This window comes from Humulus lupulus, chromosome 1 (genome assembly GCF_963169125.1).
Source record: "Humulus lupulus chromosome 1, drHumLupu1.1, whole genome shotgun sequence".
Taxonomy (NCBI): Eukaryota; Viridiplantae; Streptophyta; class Magnoliopsida; order Rosales; family Cannabaceae; genus Humulus; species Humulus lupulus.
In genome coordinates this window covers 307,000,717-307,019,604 of record NC_084793.1, presented here as the reverse complement: position 1 = coordinate 307,019,604, position 18,888 = coordinate 307,000,717, and the positions used below count along the sequence as shown (strand labels likewise).

General features: G+C 34.8%; 2 protein-coding genes and 1 non-coding gene across 3 annotated transcripts; 2 read left to right on the top strand and 1 right to left on the bottom strand.

The window, feature by feature from the left end:
- Positions 1–11,034: 11,034 nt before the first annotated feature.
- LOC133781432 (putative glycine-rich cell wall structural protein 1) lies at positions 11,035–11,634 on the top strand. The gene has a single exon (XM_062220408.1). It carries the CDS (start codon positions 11,035–11,037, stop codon positions 11,632–11,634), a length of 600 nt encoding a protein of 199 aa, XP_062076392.1.
- Positions 11,635–17,446: 5,812 nt separating this feature from the next.
- Positions 17,447–18,115, bottom strand: LOC133781409 (uncharacterized). The gene is made up of 2 exons (XM_062220379.1): positions 17,944–18,115; positions 17,447–17,676 (listed from the first exon to the last, which is right to left on the bottom strand). The coding sequence occupies exons 1-2, from the start codon at positions 18,113–18,115 to the stop codon at positions 17,447–17,449; spliced, it is 402 nt and encodes a 133-aa protein (XP_062076363.1).
- Positions 17,742–17,848, top strand: LOC133813002 (small nucleolar RNA R71). The gene has a single exon (XR_009884054.1). It is a non-coding gene; the product is annotated as a small nucleolar RNA R71 (small nucleolar RNA).
- Positions 18,116–18,888: the final 773 nt, after the last annotated feature.

Below are 18,888 nucleotides of genomic sequence, written 5' to 3'. Positions count from 1 at the left end.
TTAAAAATTTATACTCGCAATCGCACGAATCGTATATGGAATATAGTGTTCGTGTAAACAGGAGATCGAACCCAAAGGAGTTGTCTAAAACAAAAAATAAAACTTTTTTAAACCAAAATTAATAAATTCTAACCTAGCTCCAAAGATTGATGAGATTTAATGTCAAGAGTTTAAAATAAATATTTAAAATAAAGCTATTTAAGAGAATGAAAATAACTCAATAATGATTTGAAAATAAGTGTTAAAAGAAAAGATTATTAAGATACTAGAATCCAAAAAGTGTAAGTTTAATAATATTTATGAGTATATTGATTCCCAAGTTTTAGTGATAGTAGAAATTAATCAAACCATCACTTATTCAAACTAGATATTCTATTTAAGCTCAAGTTTTCATAAAAATATATGATTTATCTTCACTTTTAAAATTATAATTTCAAAGCATTTAGTGTAAATCAACCTAATGAAATAACAAATAAATCAATGAACATTATTTATAAGGCAAAACATAATATTTTTGTTCTAAGCATGGATGTGTACAATTTAATGACACATCTTACACAAAGAATATTATGTTTTTGCACTAATGAAGAACAAAATGCAAATATGTGCTAACAATCCAAAATACATGATATTTAAGATGAAAGAAGATATTTGAAGAAGAAAATTCCATAAACTTTGTTGCACCAAATGGGAAATCAACATACAAAATAAATACTATCTAGTTACATATTGTTTCATCATCACCTTAATAATCTTAAAAAGATTAGAAACTCATAACTAGAATAGAAATTACAAACCAAAAAATTACAAACATAAATAGGAAAATTTGGAGGAGAAACCCCCAAATTTTTCCTCTAAAAACTCATAGAAAAATGACCAAAAAAAGAAGAAGATGAAGAGAATTGAGAGGTTTTTGAAAGTGTAGAAACTTTGTATAGTGTAACCTCCTCCAAACTATACACACCAAATCCCTTATTTATAGCCAAAAAAATGAGGTATTAAAATAATCACTTTAAATTAATTAAATTAATTTAATTAATTATAATATGACAAATAGGGGTAAATTATAGGGTGTAATAATGATGTTTTGGGGTAAAATTTGTAGAAAAGTTTGGGTAAAAAGTGGTATTTTGAGACAAAGGGACAAGGGTACATTGTTGGGCGCAAAATGGGGAAATGGCAGCCATTTTGGTGGTCGGTTGGCTGCTGCTTGCTTCAGTGGGCCGAATTGGGCTATTGAAGGCAGTGGTGAATTGGGCCACGTGGTGGGCCTGGCTGACCTTGGAGGAATTTGAGGCAATTGGAGGCAATTGGGCGTTGGGGAGCTGGCTGGTTGGAGGCCTGGGTGGAGTTGGCATGATGCATGTTGCTGCAACTGATGGGGAATGAGGATTGAGCCGTGGATGGGAGGAGTTACTTCGGGTGGTTTGCTGAAGAAGCTCCATGCGGCTAGATGGAAAGGAAGCAGCTGGGTCACGGGAGAAGGCAGCAAAGGGCACGAGCTGGACGCAGGGAAAAGGCCCAAGGACATAGGCCCAAGTGGCCGGGCTGAAGCTTGGGCCATGGAGGCTCTTTCTTTCTTCTAAAAAATGCAATTTTTCCATCATTTTTTCTTGCTTTTTCAAGAGCAAAAAGGCAACCATTTCCTTGCAAAATAAACATAAATTAAATCATAATAAAATATTTTCAACTATAAAATAAATCAAGTTAATTGTTTGAAAATATTAATTATAACTTGTAATGACCCACTACTCTAGACTTTTGGACCATCAACGAAACTATACATAAAACTTACATTTTTGCGAAAATACCATACTTTATTGGAAACTTGTAGAAATAGAGTTACTTTCATAAATAAGTAGGATATGGGATCCCATTGTCTTAAAAAACAAAAACATAATTTAAAATAAAAAGACATTACATAAATAGTGCGGAAAATACATGTAAAAAGACATAAAACAAAACTACATCCTCGAATCGAATAACGCTCGGCTCCTTGACTCCATTCACCATCGATACACAATCCCAAGCATCCACGAGCCTGATCCCCTCTAAAGCTATTTTCCTGCACATAAAACAAAAAGGAATGAGCCTAATGCCCAACAAGGAAAATCTAACACATAGTCATAAACATAAATTTCATAATAAACATAAAGACATATCATAACACTTATTACATACACTTATTATAATGGTCATTATTACTTGGGGTCCCATAGACTAAACAAGTCATATGCCCATGGGATTAGTGGGGTCCTACTAGCTAAGTAGGTCATATGCCCATAACCCATTTGGGGTCTTGTTAGTCATATGGGTCATACGCCCAAGCCTACAAACATACATATTCATAACATATTTATAACATATTTCATAACATAACACATAAGATAACATAAGCATAAAACATATAGATTCTATCCTATTTTCCTTACCAAAGTTACCGGGATAAGAGGACAGCGTTGGGACTTTTTGGAACACTCCTAATAATCATATATAACAGGGTGAGTCTAATGAAGAAAAAGAGATGAAATGAAAGGAATGGAAAGACTAAACCATTGAAAGTCACACTTACCAAAACTTATGTGCTCAAGAACTTAGATTCCCTAACCAAAATAAGAATGAGGTTAGAAGGCTGAGTAGAAGACTAAGAGAAGGGAAACATAACATAAAACCAATGAACTAGAGTGTGTCGAATACCTTGAGGACTTGTAGATCAATCTAACCCTCGAACCGAAATACTATGAAATCTTACTTCCCAAAGTGTTTGATAAGCTTATGATTTCCCCACCTAAGTGTTTAACTCTCACACTCTCCTAGCACTTGCAGCTTCTGAACTTAGAGTAAAAGGTGAAAAATGGTTGGGTACTAGGTCCTATTTATAGAGTTTGGGAATGAAGGAATCTTAATTTTACTTGAATAAAAATAATAGCTTTTTAGGTGAAAATAATTTGAATAATCGTTCAGCAGAGGTTGAAGACTCGTTCAAAAGATGCTGGACTTATGAAAAAGTTGAATGGCTGAAAGGAAAAAGAATTAAAAAACATTTGAATTATGCTGAAGGAGGCGATATATCGCCCCCTGTAGGCGATATATCGCCTGGGCCAGTATGCCCGAGGCGACCGTGCATCGTGTCGTGTTTTCCGTATCTACGTGCTGCGATATATCGCCCCCTATAGCTGCGATATATCGGCATTCGCAGATTATTTAAACACGAAATTACACATTTTTAGCTAAGTTTGAATAGAGTAAACAACCTTGACTAAGCCCTCAACGTATTCAAAGCTGCTGACTGACCCTATAGCATTCAAACTTTACTCCTTATTAAATTTAATCCTCAAAATACTTAATTCTTAATCACCCATTCATAACATGTGCTTAAAATCATATTGGTCCTCATCTAAACCTTATAGTATAACAAATATTATCCTTAATATTAGTCATATAATCAAACCTTAGGTTAAACTTAATATTCTTAAACTATAGGTTAAACTTGGAAAATCTATAAGTACTACTATGAGGGTCCAAATAATTCCCGGTCTGAACCAAAAATCCACAGTTACAAAGATAATACTATACATACTATAATACTACTAAATAATTAGCTAAGTAAAGTTCTTGGACTCTACATAACTTAATTTATGTTTAACATTTAAGTTCAATAAAATGACATTTTTGACCTATAACTAAACAACAATAATTCAAATAATTAAACTACAACTTTTTACAACAAAATACCTATAAAAATACACAAAAATGTATAAAATTAAAATAAACCTAATAAATTCAAAATTACTTAAAAACTTAATAAATCAATTAAAAACTCAAGAATTAAGCAACAATTAGCACATAAAAAGTGGTAAAATAAATCTATTTTGTAGAGTTATCAGTTGACATTGTGAAGGTCATGAATGATCAACTTCAGTATGTGTATTGGCAACTTCCACCTGAAAAACGCCTGGCAACAAACGTGGAGATGAAGAATATGTAGATGTGATTTCCTACAATTGATTAGATGAGCACCAGCAACCTGTTAAGAACAAGAGACAGAGAGAGAGAGAGAGACGAGAGTTCAATTGGGAGCACCGGTAGGGTGTTAGCCAAAGGGACTCTAATGCTCAAGTTAGTCAGATTGTAACGAAAGCTAATTGAAAGTAATAAAACTATAATGTAAATAATGAAATAGTGATGGATGAGTAGTGGAACGGTCAGAGTGACGATGGCGATGACGATGACGGCGGGACTGAACGGCTAGGTTAAGTCTGCTGAGGTCAGATCAAACTGATTGATTCGACTTGCTTGACTGGATCGTTGAGAGAGAAAGTAGCCTTCGTGGCAATAAGAGAGTCCAGTGATTATCCAATGCCCCCTTCTCAACCCCTGAGGGTCTTCTTTATAGTCGTTTTCTTCTTTTCGTTCTCCCCTCGTCTATGTCGTTCATCTGACCCATTCTTAGTGGTTCCCTCCGATTCTCATGGGAAGAGGGGTGTGTATTTTGACTGCTTCAATGTCCCTGACTGACTGAATGCGCCTGGACTCGGGCCTGGGTACCAGCTAACTCGTTTGGATGGCTAAGCCCATTTACATTGGTTTAGGGCCTTACTGGCTTATTGGGTCTGGCGTGCTAGTCTAGGTGACTAGTTGGACTTTAATTGTTGACAAAATTTGTCCACTACAGAATACATATCAGCGGTTTTTTGAGAAGTATGTAGGCTCGTCTTCTAAAACTCAGACACAACACACGTCTCAAGCTTCAACTTCTCAGCCTTCACCAAGCCATCCCGACACACCTGCACCGACTTTGTCCTCTCAACCTTCGGCCCTGCCGTATATGTATCAATGGTCGATGTCTCTGTACCCTCAAGCTTATCATCCTCATATGAGTGGACCTTCATCCTAATCCCTCCTCCTCATATGAATGGGTCATTGTCTCAACCTCCGTCCTATCTATATCCATACATGTATGAACCTGGAGTATCATTGTTACCTCCACAGTATCCATGGGCGATGCCTCCGCACTAGAGGTGTAAATGTGGGCCGGCCCGCCCCACATTTTCGTGCCTCCGATAAATTCGGGTCGGACCTGGACCATATTCAATTTGTGCCGGGCCGGCCCATTTTTGAAAGAGTAGGCCCAGCACGGCCCATGGGCCCGGCCCATGTCGGGCCGACCCACTTTCCTTATTCGGGCCGGCCCAGTTTTAGGCCCACTTTATTATTGCCAAAAAATGTGAGGATGGAGAATTGAACCCTCCACCTCATCTTTAACCATCAATGGACTTACCACCAAACCAAATACATTTCTTTGTTTAAATTATAATTTTAGATATTTTTATATACTTTTTAACAATATTTTACACAAAATTATATCAAAATAATTATTAGAATTTTAATACCTACTAATAAATGCTAAAAATTTAACTCAGAAATCTTAAAATAAATTAATATAATTATAAAAATATAAACATTGAGAAGAATAAGACTTCTATTATCATTTTAATTTATTAATAATTGACAAATAAAAATTTATTATGATTATTAATGTCAAAATATCAGGTTTTTTTATCGTATCGTGCTTTTGGGCTAGTTTGTTCGTGTTTTCGTGTCGTGCCTTCGGGCTTGTCGTGCTGTGCCGTGCTCAGGCCCATGTCATGCCATGTCGTGCCGTGCTAATTTTCAATTCGTGTTGTGCCTGGCCTAGGACCATATTTTCTCGTGCCGTGTCGTGCTCGTGCCTCCCGGACTCGTGCCGGTTTCCTGCCTTGCTAGAAAACCTGACCCGTATTTATAGCTCTACTCCGCACACACCAAAAGCACCACAGGCACTAGAATAAGGAGACAATACAGAGGACGCCGAGGGTTGAGATGTTTTATGTATTATTGTATTAAACAATAATATTTCATTTATAAATTATTGTATGGATATTTAATTTTGATAATATTGTATTATTAGATTGTTTTTTTAATAAATTATTAATTTTATGCATATATAATTTTAGTATTGTTATTTTTATGCATATTTAATTATGATATTATAAATTAAAAAATATTATTTATGTGACAGTCAGAATCCCGTAATCCGCAGGGAAAAGACCGGGTAAAGGTTATGCAATCCCACATCGCATGGGGAAGGTCAAGTGTGATGATTCTAAGATTGTGTAGGTATGAGATTACACAATTGAAGAGGCTTAAATGGATTGATGGGTACTACCTATTCCAACAAGATGCATCTTCTTTTCGGTAACCCATCACTTGAGAACTCCAAAGTTAAGCGTGCTTGACCTGGAGTAGTCTCATGATGGGTGACCTCTTGGAAAGTTTTCTCAGGAAGAGTGCGAGTGAGGAGAAAGCATGCTGGAAAGATTTGTGTTGGTTCGTAGGGTCAGTCGTCGTTCTAGGAAGCAGCCATAATGACGTGGGGCGTTACAATTTAAATATTTTATTTTATTATTTTTTTAATTATTTAAAAGTATTAGTGTCACCCTAATAATATGTAAGTCGCCGCTAATATTATATTATTATGGGGCGAAATATGATATGGAAATCACAATTATTTGGGGTGAAATTGTCACCGCAAATACTAATTATTAGGGACGACGATTTTTTTGCTGCTAATAATCAACATTAGCGTTGACATATTTGCGGTGACATGTTGCTGCTAATGACCATCTGCGACGGCTTCGCTTATTCTTAGGGGCGACATCGCCCTAAAGACCCTTTTTGTTGTAGTGTTATACCGTAAAATCTCTATGCAGTGTTACTCTATATTAGAATAAGTTTCATATGTCATATAATCATAAAATATTTTTGTGTCAATTTGGGACTAGTTACAAATACTGCCTTCAAAAAAATATGATTCCTCATAGTAATGACTATCTTAATACTAAATATATTTACATATACATGATAACTTATACATACTAAAAAATTCATGATAAAATTAATTATCAATTTTAACTTCTAAAATAATTTTGTATAGATATACAATATTATATAGACATGTCCATTGTAGCTATATCATTTTCTTTAGTCAATGTTTATACATTGAATTTGGTATGTTTTATTAATTATTATATTTAAATATGTATATTTCTAATAATATTTTACATATTTAATTCTATCAAGTTATAACATGCTCATGGTAATAAAATATGTCGGTCCCAACATTATTTCCAAAACCATTAATATTCTTCACTTGCCACTTTGTTTATGTTTATGATTAAGTAGGAGCATATATATATATGGACAATTCTTCTATAGGGACTTTACTTTTAAGCCCTACCGGTAGGGCTCTCAGTGTTTCTCGACCCGTGAACAGTTTTCGGTGCGACTTTTTTTATGACCGTGTATATTGTAGCTATTTAGAGCATTCTGCAAATTTTCAGAAAATTCCGAATAGTTTACAGTATCGAAAACAAGGTTCAAACATGTTGCTTTCCACGCGCATAAAAAAAATTAGTCACGCGTGCAACAACATATTTGAACCAAGTTTTCGGTATCGTAAACTATTCGGAATTAATAGAAAATCGCGCAGATGCTCTAAATAGCTACAATATATACGGTCATAAAAAAAATCGCGTCGAAAACTGTTCAAAGGTCGAGAACACTGAGAACCACACCGGTAAGGCTTAAAATGAATCCCTATAAAAAAAATTCCTATATATATATATATATATGAAGAAAGTTGATGTAAAAGAAGTATGAAAACAAAATCGTCTAATTGAGTTGGTGATCAGAATTAATGATGTTCACTTTTCAAAGAAGAAGAAAATTATTACTACCGTACAAAGACGACTATAGAGATTAGGCACTTAGTTGTTTTGACTTGAAAAGGAGTTAGCTAAGTCTACTAATGATTTTTAAAAGAAGTGGGGAACTTCAAAAAGTGATTACTATTATTTAAGTATAACCTTTTGAATTTGGAATGTTGCAATTAATTTGTCTTGATTTATATTAGTTGTTTAATTAATCTACCTACCAAGTAAAAAAGAAAACTCTCTCAAGGTCTCACAAAAGTTGACACTTGAGCATTAGTTGGGGATTTGTTCATGTTAGCTACAACTCCTGAATTGTTTAATTAATTATAATACATATTATATTCTTGCTGGTGTTCCCCTTTTTCTAAAACGTTTTAAACCTTTCTTCGTTGTAGTTGGCTAATTCCCATCACAGTCATCTTAACACTACATTTGATAGAATTTAATGATAAAAAAAATATAAAAGGAAGAAGAAGAAGAAGAAGAAGAAGAAGAAGAGAAAAAGTAAGGAAACACTTGTACAAGATTCATGCATGTAAATTGTAATAATACCTATTGGGCTTGCTTGTTTAGAACCATTATTTAAGACTACAACGAATCAAAATTTCATGGGCATAAGCCACTGGTCCACCAATTCGAATAGATCATATCTTGTTAGCAAGCTATGTTGTTGAAGAAAAGCCCATTTGAATAAGATTTTTAGGATTTTAAATATATAAATTTTAGGAATATTAGCGGCAGAAATACTTAAATTTTTCCGTGAAGAGTGTTGTAACTATTTTTTGCTTCAAATTGGTATTATTTCATTGATGATATGTATTTGGCAATAAAAATTTGAAGGTGATGAGCAGTACTATTTTTATATCTGTCTTTGGAAGAAGAACGCCCCTTTTTTTTAGATAAATCTGGAACCCAATTAATTTTTAAGTTAATTTAATTTGTTTTTTTAGTTTAAGTTAGGTATTAAGTTTTTAATTTAAGTTCATTTGTTTTTTAAACATATTTTTAATTAATTTATTATGAATTTTAATTAATTTTTTGATAATTTTTATTTAAAATTTAAATAATATATGATTTTTTCAAATAAATAACGTGAACCAATTAGAAGCTGCTATATATGCAGTTACACGGTGAGATACCTACGGCTACGGGTGCTAAGAAATGTTGACGAAAATTATTTTAGCCACAAAAAAATTAAGTATTTAAGATCCACAACATGAAAAATTTAGTTATTTTCGCTTCAAATATTCCTTATTTTTATATTTTATTGTAAAAATATGATTTTGAATTAATCAAATTTATATATATATACTGAACAATATCTTTTATGAATGAAGAAAAAAAATTAAAAATAAAATGATACTAAAAGTAATCTACTCCCAATTTTATTATTATGAACAGAATTTATCATATATCGTCATGATGAAATGAAATATTCAACTTGTCAACAGATTTAGTTTCTTTATAATACTTTATCTGGTCTATCCATTTTAACCACCTAGTATTTTTTATCATATCAAAAACTCAAAAGTGGATTATACACCTAACTACTATATTAAAATTCGTTCCATGAAACATCACTATTATAAAATTATCTACCTAAATTAACATATTATTATTATTATTCACACTACTTACTTGAAAGTTAAACCTAAACCAATTCCTAACCTTACAAAGAAACACATTACATGGGGTATAATAATTGGTGGCATTTCACTTCGGATTGATGTTTGACTGTACCAGTAGTCTCTTGACAATTATCTCATTTTTATAAAAATCAAATATAAAGAATGCATATCTTGGAGAAATGGATTTTTTAGTTTATACTTTTTGAGACTTTGGGTTTTGTCCCATTATTTGTTTGGATCTTGTATTTTGACAAATTATTTTTTGGACTCTATGTTTTGTAAAATTGTTAAAATAGAATCTTAAACTCAATTTTTGATAAAAGAAAATTAAATATAACAATACAGTTTTTAAGCAGAATAATTTTATTTTTGTTCAGGATTTGTTAGTTTGGTAAATTATTTGTGATTTTAGTTAAGAAAGCATTGACCAAAATTGGAATTAGGATTCTATTTTAACAATTTTACAAAACATAGAGTCTGTAACGAAAAAAACCAGGATCTCAAAAAATATAAATCCATAAAAATATACCGACTAGCCAACAAAATAAAGAATACATATCTTGGAGAAATGGCTATATGGGTTCTTATGATCATCACATGGAGAAATGATGGCACTAAACATTGATCTACAAACATAAATTTTTGTGATTCTTACCTGGATTGCACTTGAAAACACACACATAAACATATCATATAATACAAACAATCACACACAACACACAATATTACTGCTAATATCACCATTGATCACAATTAGGGGATAATAATATGCATATTCACTACCACAAAAAGGCCATAGCCACCACTACACGTCCCATCTTTAATGAATAAAATTAATTATGCATAGATTTTGTACCCTCTTTTCCTCCATGTTCTTTCACATGTATTTGCTTCTTTCTTAAAGAGAAAGACATAGCCTTCCCCACTCACTCATTGGGATCATCAAGGCTATAGTTTCCCCTTGATTTGATCTACACTTCATTTCTATATCTATACGCAAGTTGTGACACTTTCAAGGGCCCCATAACAACCAACTCAATTAGACCATGTCATAACTTATAAGACCTCAATAAGGAAGGTGATCAAGTATATAGATTCTAAGAGACTATTTAATCAACATTACTAAAGCCAAACCTAATATGATGAGAGCTATTTTGTTAGAATTGGAAAGGCCCACTTTGCACTAGCTAGGAGAGTAGCCCTCAAGCAAAGCCTAATATTTAAATTTTCTTGAAAAGTCCAAGAAGAAAGGGATGCTCGACGGAAGCCCATAATGTATTCTAGCACTACTTTATTATCATTGAAAAGATTAATAAAGACAAAAGCCCACATGAACGCGTGCGTTACTTATTCATATATAGAAAACCAAGTTGCCATTGGTATAAGAATAAAAAAATCCAATTCTTTTCAACTTGTTTAATGGACCATTAAACCATACATACATAGTGATCATATTATTATATAATATAGTGCATATGGTGATAGCTGGCCCTACAAGGCATGGGGAAAAATTGCACCGCAAGGCATAGAACTCTCTCCAGCCTTATCGAAGGAAGTTTTTTTTTAGTGGGCATTGCGAAGTGTATAAAGAGGGTTTGCGCAGCCTGTGTGTTTATGCACTGTGTCATCAATTAGTTCAAAGAAGAGAAAAAATGAAGTTGTTTGGTGTGGTTTGGGGTGTTTTGCTTCTGCTTGCGGTTGTTTTGAGTCCGGCTTTGGTCGATGGGATCAAAAGCTTTGTCGTTGCTGAAGATCATCATGGCATTGTGACTACTCGGCCTAATAATTCGGGTGCACTTGGAAGAAATGTGACCTCATCTGAGGATGGCTCTCAATTGGTCAAAACTAATAACAATGATGCACACAATGGTGGTGGCGGTGGTGGTGGTGGAGGTGGAGGAGGCGGTGGTGGAAGTGGAGGTGGAAGTGGAAGAAAGGGGGGAGATAAAGGTCATGGAAAAGGAAAAGGAGGCGGAGGCGGAGGCGGAGGCGGTGGTGGGGGTGGCGGCGGCGGTGGTGGAAATGGAAAGGGCGCTGGAAGGGGAAAAGGAAGTGGCGGTGGCGGAGGAGGAGGAGGAGGAGGAGGAGGAGGCGGCGGGGGTGGCGGAGGGGGCGGTGGTGGCGGTGGAGGAGGACAAGGTGGTGGCTGGGGTTGGGGAGGAGGAGGAGGTGGCAATAATATTGGTGGGCATTGTTGGATTTGGGGATGCGGTGGTCATCGGAAATCAATGGGATCCAAAGGCAGTCCATAGGGCACCACTCAACAACTTAGTACTACTGACCATATATGCACATTGCATGGGCCATGAACATTGGACGTTCTTTTCAGATTGCATTATATTCTGAAACTATATATATATATATTTGAGAGTTGTACTTCTGTAACTTGACTATTGTTTGTTTTGTTACTTCGATATATACTTCAATTTTCCTCTTCATTAAGATTTATATGTCATGGATGTGAGAAATTTTTTGCCGTTACAGAATAAAATGAGTGCGGTGTGGATTATTAATGATTTATTACTCGTATATTTTTGTACGAAATTATATTGATCAGCAATAAAGAAAGATTGATCTTATAAAATTTTAGAAGCAGTACCAATAATTGACTTGTAACTGGATTAACGGTAGGAAGTGATGGTCTCAGTGGATTGAAATGATATAAAGGAATTATCTTCACCATTTTTTATTGGGATTTTTTTATCATATAAATGTTAAAATACGACATGGACTTATATAATACGACAAAATGAAAAAAAGCTGAAACAAGACTTGAGGGAGACTTAGAGAAATAATTAATGGTCGTCCCTTCTTCTATCCTATATAATTTTTTCTCGATATCTGCATTTTAATTTCTTTTACTTCTGCATTAAACTTTGTTATGACATAATTAATTTTCTTCTTTCCTTGTCATTACATTATTATAAAGAGAAATGATAATGTTATTGGTGTAATATAATATTACGTTTTACGTGTTTGAATTTATTAAGCATTATGAGGCCTCACTAACTAATTGTAAAGTATCCTCTCATGTAGTGTGGGATATTTTGGATTTTGTTTGGACTTTGAATTTTAAAAAGGAAAAAAAATAAGAAATAAAGAGGATTCCATTTCCCTATATTTGGATTGAATCAATAAATTAATCATTTTTTTAGAAAAATTAAAACTTAAATTTAGTATAATTTTTAAAAATTTACAACAGTTATAAATATCTAAATATATATATATATATTAAAAAAAGTCACTATTTGCCAAACACAACTTATGAAAAAACAAGGAATTGAATATGATAAAATTCAGCTGAGTTTCTCAATGAGGGTTGAATTAATTTTTTAAATATGGTCTCTAATTACTTAAACTAAGTCACACAATAAAATTAATCAAATTTAGTGTTACCATACGACCATGAACTTAAATTATTATTTTGATTTTCTAAATTGTCATAATCCATTCAAATTTAATAAGTATAACCTAAAAAATTAGGGAGATGAGAAAAAGATAGATAAAGATAAAGATGAAATAAAAATTAAGCTGCCTCTTATATATGCCACCAAGTAGAAATTGAACTATATTTCAAGTTGTCTTCTTTGTTCACTGTTTATTACCAAAATGTTAGCTCTTTTCAATATTATATATATTGAAATCCCCGATTTAGAATGAATTAGTAATATTTTTAATTTATTTAAAAATACCAAATTTGACTTAGATTTTTAAAATTACCAACTTACATCAGATTTTTTCTCTGGGGGCCCAAATATATATATATATATATGTGTGTGTGTGAATGATATTGTTCCGTGTGGAAATCAGTATATGACACTTTTGTTGGTACCAAATTAAAGGAATAACACTAATTTTGAGTTGCAAATTTATCACAAATTGATTTAGTGAAAGCATTATATTGTCTCCCCTACCATCTCTTCTTTTCTTCTCCTTCTTCTTCAATGGACAACCACCACCGATAGTTGTTGAAAGAATGGGAAATTCCATGTGTTTCTCATTGATAATGATCCAATTATATACAATGTACAATGCCTTTGATTAAGGCTACATGTTAGGTAACTAGTCTATGAAATAGGCTACAATTATGGTAATGGTAAAGATACACAAGAATAATTCTAATTTAATAATATATGATATTGTAAGATATGGTACATAAGCTAACACACCCCCGCATTCGAAGCGAGAGGTTCACATGCGCTAAGACTGTCCCGAAAGTCATCAAAGAGTATGTGCGGAAGCCCTTTAATGAATATATCTGCAATTTGATAACGGGAAGGAACATGTAGAACACGGACATGCCCATGAGCGACTTTCTCGCAAACAAAGTGTATATCCAGCTCAATGTGCTTAGTACGCTGATGTTGGACTGGATTGCTAAAGATAAATAGCTCTCACATGTCATTTGCATCTTTTGTCTCTTATACTATTTTGCCATATGACATTGTCCATAGTGACCTTTGGACATCAACCGTGTTAAGCACTTGGGGCCATAGATATTATGCTCTATTTTTGGATGATTATTCTAATTTCTTGTGGACTTACCCTATTGTAAATAAATCTCAAGTTCACTCAATTTTTTTTTTCATTTCGAGCATATTTTAAAACTCAATTTTAAAAAATAAAAGATTTTTAGTGTGACAATGATAGAGAATATGACAATGGCCCATTTCAAAAAATTTTGTGACCAACATGGTATGTATTTCCGTTTCTCATGCCCTCACACTTATCCACAAAATGGCAAAGCCGAGAGGAAAAGTCAGACAATTAACAATATGGTTCAAAGCCTTCTTGTTCATGCATCATTGCCCTCTTCCTCTTGGCATCATGCACTACAAATGGCAACCTATCTACTCAACATCCTTCCAAGTAAGCATTTAGGATATAAGACACCACTAAAAATCTTGTATCAAAAGGACCTTTCTTACTTTCACCTTCGGGTTTTCGGTTGTTTGTGTTACCCACTTTCTTCTTCTACCACCATAAATAAACTTCAAGCTCGTTCAACACCATGTATTTTTTTGGGGTATCCTTCTAATGATAGATGTTATCCCCAAAATTTCAGTTCGATGACGTGGCAATCAGAAGTGACAAGTGGCAATGCATGGTCAGTAATTGGCACATTAATAGTCAATAAATGTATTGGCTCTTCGGAGTTGTGATAAAGTGATCTGACCGACCTGATAGAATTTATGTCCGACCGGTAAAGATTTTTGATTGACCAGTTAGAAATCTGGCCGACCAGTCAGTCGTTTTGGTCGACCAGTCAGTCGTTTTTCCCGACCAGTAAAGTGTTTTGCCTGACCAGTAAAGTGTTTTGCTAGACCAAAGATGTGTCATGCTAGACCAAAGGTGTGCTAAAGGAGTGCTTTGCCTATACCGACCAGAGGTGTGCTTTGCCGACGAGAGGTGCTTGCCTATGTCCTCAGTAACAGTTTCAACCCGAATCATTCTTAACTGCCGCGGGAATCTCTCAGATATCCCGGAATAATATCTATATTATTGTAATTTAAATTCATTTATATTTGATTAATTAAAGTTTGTTGGAAGAACCAAGGACCCGGTCAAAGAGAGATATCTGATGTACGATCCATGAGTCTATAAATAAATGGCTCATGGCATCATTTTGGGGGATATGATCTTTTTAGACTAAGAAAAACTCTCTAGTTTGGAGACTTGGGGACTGTTACTTGGGGTATTCTTGGGACATTTTCTGAGAGAGTTTAGAGAGAGAAACTATGTATTTTTCTATTTACACTTAAGAAACTCAATTGGCTCAAGTTCATATGATCTTAAGTGTAGGATATATATCACAACTCCAAGTGGATTAGGCTATTACCAATAAATTGGGGCTGAACCACTATAAAATTATCAGTGTCGTATTTTTCTCTTGAAGGTTTATTGTAGTTTTGATGTCTACTCGTCGTTTGCCAAAATCGTGGTCAACAATAGAGTTTACAATTATTTTGATATTTCAAACCGAAAAATCATTATCTGCAAACATGTGTTATTTGATGAAAAGCAATTTCCCTTTGTAAAAATTCACAGCCCAATGCCTCAAACTTATGATTTCCTAGATCAAAACATTTACCCTCTCTTGGTTCACCAAATTATGTGCCCACCTTATCCGCCAACAAATGATCCACCCCAAACACATCACATAGCAGCGACCCACACTTCTCCGGCCCAACCGCTTCTCCAACCGAGCCCCGCTTACTCTCCTCATTCTTCTTCGCCTGGCCATTCCAGCCCAAACGTAGGCAGTACTGTTTCTGTGTCCTCTTCCTCTCAACCGTCCCCACCGACCCAACAACATTTCGTACCTAGTCAGGTGTCTGCGGCCCAGCCCCCCATTCAGCCTACTCCTCCACACATGGCCACCTGCAGTAGCCATGGGATTTTAAGCCCAAGTGCATGCTTAATCTTAATGCCATGTGTTGCGATTTTTCTGCTGCGCAAGTATACGCAATCAAATAAACAAGTAATAGTAGTGGAAGTACAGTATCGTTCCGTCAGAGAATTAATCCACTAATTACTAAAAGCAAACTTTTATTTCTATTTGACTAATGAAAATCGAATGACAAATTAACAACTAACAATAAACTAGAAAAGCAAAGTTTAATTAACAAAATTTAATATAAGAGAAATATTAGAGCATTTTAATTTCATCAACCTTCAATTCTATTCAAACAATAATACCACTAATATGATTCTTAAACCTATGATTATAGCAGGTTTACTATTGACAATTCTATTATTTCTCAAGATATAAAATATTCAGTTTACCTGTGAATTCTCTACATGTATGTGATAAATTCTACACATAAACCGCATTAAAAACAAAAACCTAATTGCTACACAGACCAATTTGATACTTTCGTTCTAAATTGAAATCTATGTCTATTGCCTAAAGCTATTCCAATTCTCACTTTTCAGATATTGAATTAAAACCAATAATCATGCAAAAGATGGCCAATCAATTACAAGCATTAAACATAAGAACAATCGATAAACATAAATTCAAAGAATCATAGAAATTGCATTAAAGATGAATAGAATATCCAGTGACTACATTAAAGTACTCTAAATAAAAATTTAGTTCATAATATTAAACATCATTGCATAATCTAAAATTCAAAAGCATAAAGAAATGAAAATAAAAATAATCAATTCTTCTCTGTTTCTTTTTCTCCTGTCGTCAGAACTCTCCTCCTCCTTCCTTTTCTTGGACAGAATCTCCTTCATGAATTTCACATAGCTGGACATCTGCTCTAAGGCCTCAGCAAAAGGGATATTGATGTGCAACTTTTTGAATACCTCTAGAAATTTAAAAAACTGTTTATCTAGTGTAGTTTTTCTAAGCCTCTGAGGATATGGAATACGAACTGGTTGGTCAATAACAACTGGAAGACTCTTTTCTGATCTCTGGTAGTCTTCAGTAACCCCTTTCTCATTTATATCAGATTTCTCACCCAACTCTTCATTCTGAACTGCTGACTGTTATACATTAGGCTGCTCCACTTGCTTACCACTCCTCAACGAAATTGCTTGACAGTTCTCCTTAGGATTTACCACAGTATTGCTAGGCAAATTCCCTTGCAGTCTGTTATTAAGCATGTTGGCCAACTGCCCCACTTGTGTTTCAAGATTTCTGATGGAAGATCTAGTCTCTGTCATGAATTGAGTTTGGGTGTTGGTGAGAGTCAATAATGCAACTTGTAATTCATTTGGCCTGTCTGGTGGAGCTTGATTCATTGGTTGTTGCGGCCTAGACTGTTGTGATGATGAGGCTTGATTTATTAGTTGTTGGGGCATATTCTGCTGAAACTGACCCTGAAGCTGAGGTTGATGGCCCTAATTGTTTCTCCATGAGAAATTTGGGGGATTTCTCCACCCAGGATTGTAAGTGTTGGAGAATGGGTTGTGATATGGCCTCTGAAAATTACCAACTGCCTGTACTTGAGCCTGATCAACTGGCATATTACCATACATGCTGGCAACTGTACACTGTTCATACAAATGAGGCCCTCCACACAATTCACACCCTGATTGCATTTGTTGCATCTATATAGCCTGGGCTTGAGCTGAGATCATGTTTTGTTGCAACTGCTTTGTCAATGAAGCAACTTGAGCAGTTAAAGCAGTAATAGCATCTAATTCATGTACCCTAGCTACTTTTCTCTGTGAGGTGTCTCGTTCAGCAGGCCACTGATAATTGTTCATATCCAATTCCTCTAACAATTCATAGGCCTCATCAGCCCCTTTACTCACGAAAGCACCACATGTTGCTGCATCTATGATAGTGTGAGTAGTACCGTACAACCCATTATAAAAATTGTGGACTAACATCCACTTCTCAATACCATGATGAGGGCATTTCCTGAGCAAGTCTTTGAATCTTTCCCAAGCATCGTATAATGACTCTCCCTCATTCTGATAGAAGTTAATGATTTCCCCCCTCAACTTGGCAGCTTTTGCAGGAGGAAAGAACTTGGAGAGAAACTTCTAAGCTAGTTCCTCCCATGTATTAATTGAGTTGGCCAGTAGAGAAATAAGCCAACTTTTTGCCCTATCCCATAGTGAGAAAGGGAACAGTCTCAATCTTATTGCATCATCACTCACCCCATTAAACTTGAACGTTGCACGTAGCTCAAGGAAGTTCACTATGTGCAAGTTAGGATCCTCATTAGGGAGACCACCAAACTGGACAGAAGTCTGGACCATTTGTATCATCGCCGGCTTAATCTCAAAGTTATTGGCAATAACAGTCGGCAGTCTAATGCACGAGTGCACTCCTGTGACAGCAGGGAGCACATAATCTCTTAATGCTCGCTGTAACGCCTCAAAATCCCTAATGTGGTTTAATGGTCGGATTAGTAGGCCAGGAGGGGCATAATTGTTTTATTGTTCCATTAAATGATTATATGTATGTCTATGTGAATTATATTATAATATGATGTTAAATGCGTGCATGTGGGTCCACATTTGATTGTAAGGACATTTTGGTAATTTGGCCCATTGAGGGCATATTTGAATATTTTGGTGCATGCTTGTGATTAATTGTTGAGGCCACATTATAGTTTGGATTAGTTTGAGCTATTTGGCATGAGACGATCTTTGAATATAAACTATCGGTTTGGTCATAACAGGCTTAAGCTCGGGGCTCGTGGTGAGTCTCGGGGTGTTTTGGTGATTAGAGCGTTACCGGGAATTAAAGGGTAACGGGTTGTGAATTATTGGTATTTGAGGATATCAGGAATTGGATAGCGTTAATTATGATTAACGAGATAGGTGGAAAATGACAATTTTTCCCATGGGAGTCTTTAGAAACTTTTATTTGACCTAGGGGCATTTTAGTCTTTTTACCCCTAGGATTGGTATATGGGCTGAAGGCTGTAGAAAATAGAACCAAAACAGAGTTTGGTTACCTCCCTCACGATCTTCATCTTCCTCTTCTCCTTCCTTTGAATTTTGAATCAAATTTGGGGATTCAAGCTTGGAGATTG